Here is a 10,486-nt window from a genome sequence, read left to right on the forward strand (position 1 = left end):
AATCAGAAGATTAGTAATACAGTTAGAAACATTACCCCTCACATAGGCCAAGAGTGGAAAACAGTAACGTGAAACCTAGGCTGCAACAACCTGCAACAGTCTCCTAAACTCTAACTCCAAGTCCACATCTCAACCTGATGCCTCACCAACACGCATACATCCAAACTTCAAACAGGTTCATCAAGATTAATGTAATACCCGTAAATTTTATCAGATAAATAGACTTAAAATTTACATCCTTAGGTTGTTACAAGGATATTGTAATGTTTTAATTGTTTATTTGTATTTAGACCTCGGATATCCTATTTGGAACTTTAATGTCAGATCCATAAATATCCTGTTCGGATCTTCGATAATCTGATACGATCATTAGATATCGAATCACGAACCTTAATTTGAAAATTTAATAATTAATTTTCAGTCAAGGTGATCGGATTTATGGTTTTGGATCCACAAATTCCTGGACATAGAAGATTTAAATTGGTTTGGATCCAATTAGAATTTCTAATTGGATCTGAGATTCGTTGATTGAAGTCCATAATAGTTGTCTTGGACTCGTAAATATTAAATTTAAAGCCATGGTTCCAAGTCATGGTACGATGAAAACTTTGGATCCTTGGATCTAGATTTATTTAAAGAGTGTATCAAGCACAATGGACCCCGGATTCATAGTAAGTTAGTAGATATTTATAATAATGTAATTGGATCCACAACATTTTTAATTTGTGTTATACTCAATATTTAATAAGTTAAATATTTAGATGTGGGTCTGGATCCTCAGATGGATCCGGATATGCCCAGGGCATGGACCCAGCTGTGGCGGGTTCGGGTTCAGCCGAACCAAACAGGCACCCGACAGCACGTTAAAACCAAGTCAAAAAAAACAAAAGGCCTACCCGATAAAAACGAGTGTTAGGGTTCGTTTTTTAACCCTAACACAGCGTGGAAGTGAGGAAGCTGAGGAAGGGGGATGCGCAGTCGCTGGGTGAAGGGGAGGATAACGGATCCCCTTTCGATTTTCGTGGCACCCTTCCACATCTCGCCTCCTTCCTCTCCCATTTAGCCGAACCCTCCCACTCTCGGTCTTCCTCAACTCTCTCACGTTTCCTTTCCGGCCACCAGCCGCCGGCAATGCTGTTGTTGTTCCTCCTTCCCTCACATACTCCCTCGACTTCCTCAGCTTGCCAAAGGAGACCCCACGCCGGCAAACCTTTCGTCTCTCTCTCTCTCGCTCGCTTCCATCCCTGTCGACAACCCCGACCATCGGCGGCTGCCGATGTCGCCGGCGACCCTCCACCCGTGACTGCAACCTCTGAGCGCCGGAACAGGTAGGGTTCTGTGTATTTTTCTTTTGGGTATTGAGTGTGTTGGTGTGTGTGTGGGAGTCCAAGAAATCCCAAATCGAAAAAAAAAGGGGCTTTTGTGTAGATGCAAAAGAATGTGATTTCTGTGAAACTAATCGGTCAATATCTTGGGTATCACTGATCGGCTGAAAATCAGGCGGCAGATGTGTGGGCCTACCTATTTTGCTTTAGATTTTGCATGTGGAATATTGAAGTGAAAGGTCTGGCCTGCGGGTGGGGCATTGGAGAACATGTTCTAGATGTGGGGGTTATGTATATTTTCTGGAATTTGTTAAGATCATGTATGCATGCTTTAAATTTTGTAATGTATACATACTGTAGCTCTGGAACTGCATGATCGGGCTTTATATTTGATATTAGGACCTCTGATCTGCATCTTTTGCTTGGACGTTATGGGATGGTGTTAGTCTAATTTTGGTTTTGGTACTGAAAATTTTGGCTGATTAACCCTGTCAAGTGACATCAATTATTGAACCGTTACTCTCAGTCGTTCTTTGTTAAAAATGTGATTCATATGTTTTGAAGAGTAGGTATTAGGATGGGAAATCGAAGTGCTTATTAGGATTATAAATTGATATTGTATGTCCTTATAATTATATATATACGATTGCTAGTGATTTCACAGAATGGATACGATAGGTTGAACATATCTAACCTTGATATGTGACGTTACATCTATTACATGCTACTAGGAATTGTACTTCCCGCATTTAATACACAGCATTCTGTGTTCTTCTCCTTTTGGAACAGCTACTTGATATATGATCTTCTTCACATCAATGTGTCTGAATGTAACTTTTCATTTCTGCATTTGAAAACCAATAGCATGCGTCTGTGTTTGTAGGCCTATTTGAATTGGTCTGCAATTTCGGCATGTGAAACCACATCGATAGGTGTTTGGTTTCTTCTGGTAAAGCCAGCTAAGTGTCTGTATTTTCGATAGGGTTTGTTTCAGTTAAACGAAAGAAAAGTTTTATGGGGTCGTTGTTCTGCTAGATGTTGATTCAGTCCCTTTTGTTTACACGACTATATCATCTTTTCTAAAATGCGATGTAATCAATAGGTAGTGAGTTTCGCAGGCTTGATTCGTTCATGAGAATCGAACATATTGCTCCTTAGTTTTTTATGAACATCTATATTTGAATCATCTGTATTTGTTTTCTCTAGATGACTGAACATAGAGATACTGAACATCGTAATCATCTGTATTTGTTTTCTCTAAGTGACTGAATTTGATTCACAGTATGTAAATAAGTTAGATTATCGATCAATGGAAAATCTACTTGGCAATCAAACGTTATCACTGTTTCCGCTAATGGGACTGGACAGAAAGTTGTTCGTTCTTGTCATCAATGTTAATCTATGTTGTTGTCTCATCATATGAATTCTGAAATTTAGTTTGATTAGCCCTGTATGTGATATCAGTGATCTCTAATAAATGAAATCTATAGGTTCATAACAGCATGTGTAGGGATTAGGAATCACCATGCTTATTGTGTGGGATCGTTAAATTTATTTGAAATGGATTGAAACAATTGATGTCTCTGAATGTACATACCTGGTTGAGGCTTTCTGATCCGTGTGCGTGCGTAGGGAATATTCTCATGTATTTGAAATTTCTGTTATGCGTAATTTGTTGCGGGAAAAATCCCGGAAACATGTGTAAATGAGAATCTAGTTGGATTTATATTAAGTTAAAATTCAAGTTGACATTTACCTGCATATTCAGTTGATATGCAAATTCCTAATTAGATGCCTATAGGTTGATGTTCGATTCCATATGAAGTTGCATATTAGTTAGATGCTCAATGCCTATGTAACTGCAGAGTAAGTGTATGATCAACTTCATACAAAGCTGCATATCAAGCTGATATTCAATGCAAACTTAACTGCATATTAGGTTGTTATTCACTGGTACATGAAGTCATATATTAAACTAATGCTCAAATGCATATTTAGTTGCATAGTAAAATGATATTCAAGTTTATATACTAAGCTGCATAATTTAGTATGTTTAAATGCATATTTCTTAAAATGTTCCAATGCCCATTAAGTGTATATCATCTAGGAGGTTAAAATGGCTATTAAGATGTTTATTCTCCAATATTCTTATGCATGTTAAGTTGTATATTCTTCGGAAGTACTATTGCCTAACACTACATACTTGCTGAAAGTATCAAATGCCAACTAAGCTGTATTATCTTGTGGAATGTTCAAATGAGAATGTGTGGAGAAAAGTATCTAGTTGTATTACCAAATCTCTAAGATTTCACTGCATGCTCAATAAAGGACACCAACAGTGTCTTTGTTTGTTTGGCGGAGCTTTTAATACATGTCACCCTGTGTTGAGATGTTACAAGTCAAAACCTAATGGTACGTTGTGGCAATTTGCTATTGACGAATAAATAAATAATAATAATGATGAATGATGATCTGATAACCGAACCTATGGGTCGGTTTGTTGTGGACATATGAATGTCAAGCCAGTGTGTTGAGGGTCATGCATAGACCATCGAAGTTATGATGTGAATCCACATGAAAATGAAAATATAACATTGTTGTCCGACTGGTTTAAAGGCACCGGGGCATTCGTGCTTGACTTGTTTAAAGGCACTGAAGCACTTTGAGTGGGTTATGCAATCAATATGACAAAGGATTGGGACTGTTCTATACCCTTGGTAAAATGACTAAGGTTGGGAATTCTACTGTTGTGGTAGTAGAAGGAAGTTAGGGATGCATCCTGTTTTGGTTTTGGCCTTTAGGAGTTTCTCTCGGTCACTGGCCGCTCCCTTGGGATTTCAGTCACAGTTAGAATATTCGGGTTAATAAAACAACTTGGAATAATATACCCCCGAACGTTCTCTTCTGTGATGGTTGTCTCGGCCCGTGTGTACCCGCGGGATAAGAAAAGATAAACATCAATTAGAACATGTTAGGTATCACAGTGAGAGGAGTTACTAGGGAGACATGTTTATATTCTCCCAGCATGTTCTGAGCTTGTGATAAAATGACATCCTGCAATATGTAGATATGAGATAATCAAATGCATATTGCGATTACTACATGTATGTTATGCATGACTGTTATTGTTGTTGTAGAATATGTTTTAATTGCTTAATGCCTTACTTACTTAATTGTTATCTTTGCGTAAAATGCTTTAATTGTTGTCGCATAATCTGCTTACTTGCTTAGATATATGTTTGTTACTGTTGTTACATAGCCTTCTTTGTGTGAGTCTTAATACGCTGAAAATTCACACACGACAACCACATCACATACTTGACACATGATATACCTGCAAGAAAAATTACTGTTTTCCTACTTAGATGTGGTAGTCTAATTCCAATCGATTTACTATTTTTCAGGTAAAGACTAGGGTTTATGAGCCGCTGCGGGATGAGGCATCGGATCGAGATTTTTGGATTTATTGTTCCAGGGATAGTTGAGTTCATTTTATGTTTTTAAAACTCTGATGTCATTATTCCTTGATAAATGGAAGGAAATAAATGTGTTGGGTTTTCTCTCCACCGTAATGTCTCGAAATGCTTAATCCTACATTATTTCTTGTTTACGTTGTTTAAAAAAAATCTTCAAATTTTGGATTAAAATTTCGGGGCGTTACAATTAATCCTATTGAGTTTTGAAACACCCCAAATTAGGGAGGCGCATATGAGAGGTGCGGGGCAGATCGCTGGGCCGAAATATGGGGACCTATCTCCGAGTACTGGTGGCAGCAGGCGGCAGAGCTCTGTTGCACGCTGAAAAGTGAATGCCGGGGATCTCGGGTTGTGCGCATGTGGAGGGGAATACGGGAGCCACAGGGATTCCAATGGTGTGCAAGAAGAGGGCACCAGTTGGGGTGTGCAGCTAGCAACGCGCCACTGAAATGTGCTTAGCGGAATCAGGTGAGGAACTAGGAGGCTTGTGTGGTGCATGTCCAGTGAGAGAGTGATAAGTTGAGGGCACAGTGAATTTGACACGTCATCAACTCAAAAATCAACAATCAATGAAGCTTAAGGCCCCTTTCTTCTTATACAGTAAATTTCAAACACACAAAAGGTATAGGTTAGGTGATTCCCTGCCATTTCCTCTCACTTTAACAAAGCTGCAAAATGGAGTAGAAGCAGTGTATCTAAAGTTATTCCTCCTTTCAAAATTAGAACACCTTCAATATGTTGACAAATCACCTATTTCATAAGGCATATCCCAACAAGTTTGGCCAATTGATTAATCTTTCACCTTCCTGATATGATTGGAACACATCATCTAATTACAGATTGCAAATATGACAAAATTAAAACACATATACAGGCATAATCAGCATACCATTCTGATTGAAAAATAGAGGCTAGTAGTACAAACTGCAGACATAAAAGAGCTACATTGACAAAATAAGTAATAAGGACTGATTTGAGAGAACGTCATCGAAAATGAAATTACCATTTATCTTATACCGCAGCTCCATTATCTGTGTCTTATTCTCTTCCAACACCGTATTGACTGTAGATATAATTTCTTCAATGGGCACATCAACTCCTGTTTTCAGGAAAAACTACATCAATGATAAAGATACTAAACCCACAACACACACAGAAAAAAAAAGAAAAGAAAAGATGGCAACTGCAATAAGCACAATAATATTTGAACATTAAAATTATTCTGGACAAGTGTGGAAAAAAATTGTAAACGATAGGTCACCAAGAAACAAACCCCACATCAGAGAAAAAAAAAAGACAGCATGCAACATTTCTCTTATTAAAAAGAAACCTAGCTCCTGTTCCCAATCCCACAAAAACACATGCAACCATTGACTGTTGCAAAATGCTTTGCCTGTTTCCAAAGATTTTTTTTTGGATAATCAAGCTGGGCTTGGAGCCATTCTGAAGGTGTATCCTTGCAGATTTGGTCCCAAGAAAACACACTCGACTTATTTAAAGTCTTCTGCCAAAATAGAAACTTATCTCCTATGTCACATAGGTGTGGGTGCGGGTGCAGCACTTTAAAAAAACTTGGGTGTGGGAAGGATATATATATATATATATATATATATATATATATATATATATATATATATTAGGGTTAACTGAATCTACTTTTGGATAGAAATGGACCTCAGTGTCGTTGACTTCACCTAACACAAAGGAAGTTGTGTCCAAGTGTCGCAGCCACCTGGGTGCGGGTGCAGTGCCCTGTTAGAAGAGTCCGTGTGACATACATAGCTTCTCTCTGTTTAACATGCTAAATGTTAAGAACAGTCATCTTCACTCCACTTCCAAAAGTAGATTTACTGTACAAGCCCTTTTGCTCAACATATGGGCTCCAAACGGACTGACAAAGGTATATACTTTGCAATAAAGTGGATGTTGTTGACACATCTAAAGACAGAATAAAATCATTTTGAGCTCCACGTGAACTGACAAGGGTATACAGTTTACAATAAATTTGGCACTATTGACACATCTAAAGACATAATAAAATCAACAATTAATTTCCATAAATGAATTCAATTAACACAAATCTAAAATAAAATATCATTTACACAAAAGAATTAAGAAAAAAAATGAAGTTTCCAAAAGGAAAAAATATGAGGAGCAATCATGCAGCTAATGGGAGAAACAAATGTCAGTAGCAACAAATGGTATAAAAGCAAATAGGCATTTCAGAACTTGATGAGGGAACATACCAACACCGCAAGCTTCTTCAAAATCTTTCACTTCAAATTTTTCAGATCCCTTGCGTTCAAGAAATAATAATGCTGCTTCTAGTTGGTCTTGTTTTTTAATCTGCAGCAGCAGCATCAGTATAGAAACCATTAAAATGAAACATACTCTTATTAATGTACAGAAGAACTAAGTAATAAACAAGTTGAAATGACTATTTCAAAAAAATTATGATGAATGCCAGCAAAATGGTAACAGGGAAGCCACAACAACAAATCCCTTAACTTATAACACATCAGTACATTTGTAATTAAAGAATGCACACTGAAGCTTTCTTTTACTTGTGCTTGGTCCTACATTCAAATGCTCATGAAATCCCATTTCAGTGTAAAAAACATCCTGATGAGATGTTACCTTTGATGTAACAATATAGTTGAGCAAAACGGGCCGATGAATAAGTGCATTAGCCGGAAATTTAGTCGCTACCTGTTTATGGAAGAAAAGGGAACATCACAATCTTGCACAAAAGATAAATGGAAAAAAAAATCATTGTAAAACAGTGAGCGAAAGGAGCACACACCATGTACAAGAGATTCCCAACAGACTTGTCACACCCATTAACCACATTTGCCTGCAAAAGAAAGCATTTTAAAAGTGGCATTTCCAGCTAACAAACAAGAAAAGAAAGAATATTTTTGGTGTATAATGTTCTCCCTCTCATTTTCTCTTGTTTTAAATTTAATCTTAGGAAAAGAAGTCGGTACATCTAACCAAAGTGAGTGTAAAGGAGAAGTAACAAAGTCCACCATCCTTATGATCTAGAATGACTTTCTTGACATAAAAAATTGATACTTTCAGAAAACAAAAAGGGAACATAAAATTGGCAAAGGAAAGTTGAGTTATTGGACACTAATCCAGCTACAACCCTTGTTTGATAAAGCCAATGAGGTTCACATTTATTACCTTCATCAATAAAATAGCATCCATCTATAACAAAGATTTGGAAGAAAACCAAACTGCACAAGAAAAGCCATATTACTTCTGAATAAAGCTACTAATATAGACTTTTAACGGAATTAGCCTATCCTGGTTTAAGACTTTAATCCAGTCCAAACAGGTGTCTCTCGTGTCTTGCAGGTCACAGGCCACCAAGTATACAATATGTTGCAAAAGGATCTTTTATACTAAAAAAGTCCCTGGCACACTTGGAATGCTAGATCATGGGTTGCAGGTTTCCAAGGTAAAGAGGGCTTGCATTCGACCACTCATTCATAGCAACGTGTTACTTGATAAGATAGGATATTCCGACGCAATATCCTGGCCTATCTATGTTTTACAGGTAAAAGGCATACCTAAACTGCTCTCCCTCCCCCACCCCCCTGCAAAAAAGAAAAAGGTAATAACAACAAAAAGAATTCAAATCTTCAGTCATGCTCTTTCTTCAATTTGATCCACAACAAAAAATTAAAGAAAAAACAAAATAAATATCTCAAAGTGAAAAAAGTTGAGTACATAGAATTGCAATAAGTAATATAAAATCATGTAATTATGTTTGCTAAAACAAGTTTCATAAAAATACATAAGCTTTAAAGTATCTTTGAAATAATTACTGAGATCAGAGTTTTTCACCAAGTTTAATTCTTCTCAGTCGTCATAAATTGCAAAAGTGGTATTTTATAAATTGCAATCTCTAAATCCTATATTCAAATTAAGTGGTAAATTGTTCTGCGACCATTTTTACTCGAAGTTAGCCGAAATTGCTCAATCTCTATAAATCTCTCAGAACAGTTAAAGAAAAGATCGTGTCCATGAAATTGGGTGATAACATGAAAACAACATAAGAGAAGCAAATCCCACTTGATTCAATCTACTCCAAAAGGGGAACAAAGCAAACCAAGAACCCAAAAAAAATCAAAACTTCCATTCAAAATCAAGACCACATAGCCAATTCAATCAGTAAAAGCTAACCTTATCAAACAAAGGACTAACTAATAATTGCCACGAAACTGGAATTCTCCCTAATTTTTTCGACTCTTTCTTTAGTTTTCTACGATTCTCATCACATACTCCAACATCCAAATCGTAGAAGAACAATAAGGAAAAAGCAAGAAAAGAACCACGAAAAGAATTCCATCGAACCTCGTCGATGACGGCCACCAGGTTCACGGAGAGCTTCGTGTTGGCGAGCGTGTTTTTCGCGGTCTTGTCATTCAAGCCGATCCTCAGGAACGACTGCAGCAGCTCCCCATCATCATCCTTCTTGCCGCCCATCCCTCCTGTTGCCCTAATTCCCCAATCCCCACCACCCAAATAAGAAAAATTCTCTGGAATTCCGACACCAGAAAGCAAAAGAATACAAAAGCGATGACGACGACGACGACAAAGAAGAAAAGAAGAGGAAGAGGACGAGATGCAAACAATGGGTAAGAGGGAGACGAAAGAAGAGAGGGATTTATAGAGTCACCTTCTTCTCTCTAAGTTGGGGATTTTTGACCAAGTGGGTTTCTAAGATTTGCTGGAAAGGAAGATGGGCTGCTTGCTCTGCAAGCCAAACGACATGAGAGAGACGGAGAGCTCACACACGCTTTGATTCAGCAGGCGGTTTTTCCCCTGGGTTGGATGAAGGCGAGTCGAGTATAAAACCCTAGCCCCACGTATTCGGTTTTTTTGTCTAAAATAAATATCTTGGGGTCTTTGATTCCTAAGAATCTATCCGTTGGTGGGGTCCATGGAGATGCAAATTAGTTGGGATCTGGTGGGCCATACCAACCTGGACTGTCAGTCACAAATCACTAACCTCGTTATCCAAATTTTCTCGGCAACGGTAAATCTCACTTTTCTCCGGCCAAGGTTGTCAATAAGGAGAACGGAAACCGATAGCGTTTTGAGAGGCGGGAATGGAAAAACGAGGTTTTTCAGGTGCATGTAAAATAGAAAATGAGAAAAAAACCTGAAAACAAATAAAAGAGAGCGGATCCTGTAAAACGATTATCAATCTCACCCAGCGTTTATGACCACAAAACCCATCCCACTGTACTGTAGAAAATGAAAAAAATTTACCAAACATAAAGAACATGTATCCCACAAAAGAAAAAGGTTTGGGAAATGCATGGAAAACATGTTTCTCAAATATGAGAACCATGTTTTTCTTGTGGTGGAAAACGTGATCCCCACAGTATGAAAAATATGTTTCCTGTAAATTTTTTGGTGTTTTCCACACGTTTCGGAATCGTGGTGTTTCCATCTTCTTATAGTGTTTTCAATAACCCTGGGAAAAACCCTCAATGGCCGTTTGTTTCACGCCTGCGGAAAAGGACTCTTTCACAAAAAAGTAGAACTCTTTTCTGCCTGGGGTTGAAAGAGCACGTGGGGCCCACCTATTTTCTCATGAAACAATGGGTTTCAAAGGAATCCCTCCCTTGGGTTTGTGTCCACCGTCGTTTCGATGGGGGTGAAACAAAC

At 37.9% G+C, this 10,486-nt stretch overlaps 1 protein-coding gene across 3 annotated transcripts in view; it reads right to left on the reverse strand.

Annotated features, from left to right (window-relative positions):
- LOC149832274 (glutamine--tRNA ligase-like) overlaps window positions 1-9,680 on the reverse strand; it is a 51,428-nt gene extending 41,748 nt beyond the window's left edge. The window contains exons 1-6 of one of the 3 annotated variants that reach the window (XM_090014412.1): window positions 9,489-9,680; window positions 9,164-9,348; window positions 7,605-7,655; window positions 7,439-7,510; window positions 7,048-7,147; window positions 5,805-5,900 (exon numbers count right to left, since the gene is read on the reverse strand). In XM_090014412.1, the coding sequence (XP_089870538.1) occupies window positions 5,805-5,900; window positions 7,048-7,147; window positions 7,439-7,510; window positions 7,605-7,655; window positions 9,164-9,295 (451 nt within the window). In that variant the 5' untranslated portion in view covers window positions 9,296-9,348; window positions 9,489-9,680. Of the gene's footprint in view, window positions 1-5,804; window positions 5,901-7,047; window positions 7,148-7,438; window positions 7,511-7,604; window positions 7,656-9,163 lie in introns of all 3 variants that reach the window. The other 2 variants (XM_090014414.1, XM_090014413.1) reach the window with 2 other exon arrangements.
- Window positions 9,681-10,486: the final 806 nt, after the last annotated feature.

Source organism: Nuphar pumila, chromosome 7 (genome assembly GCF_984573655.1).
Source record: "Nuphar pumila chromosome 7, dmNupPumi1.hap1.1, whole genome shotgun sequence".
In the NCBI taxonomy this organism is placed as follows: Eukaryota; Viridiplantae; Streptophyta; class Magnoliopsida; order Nymphaeales; family Nymphaeaceae; genus Nuphar; species Nuphar pumila.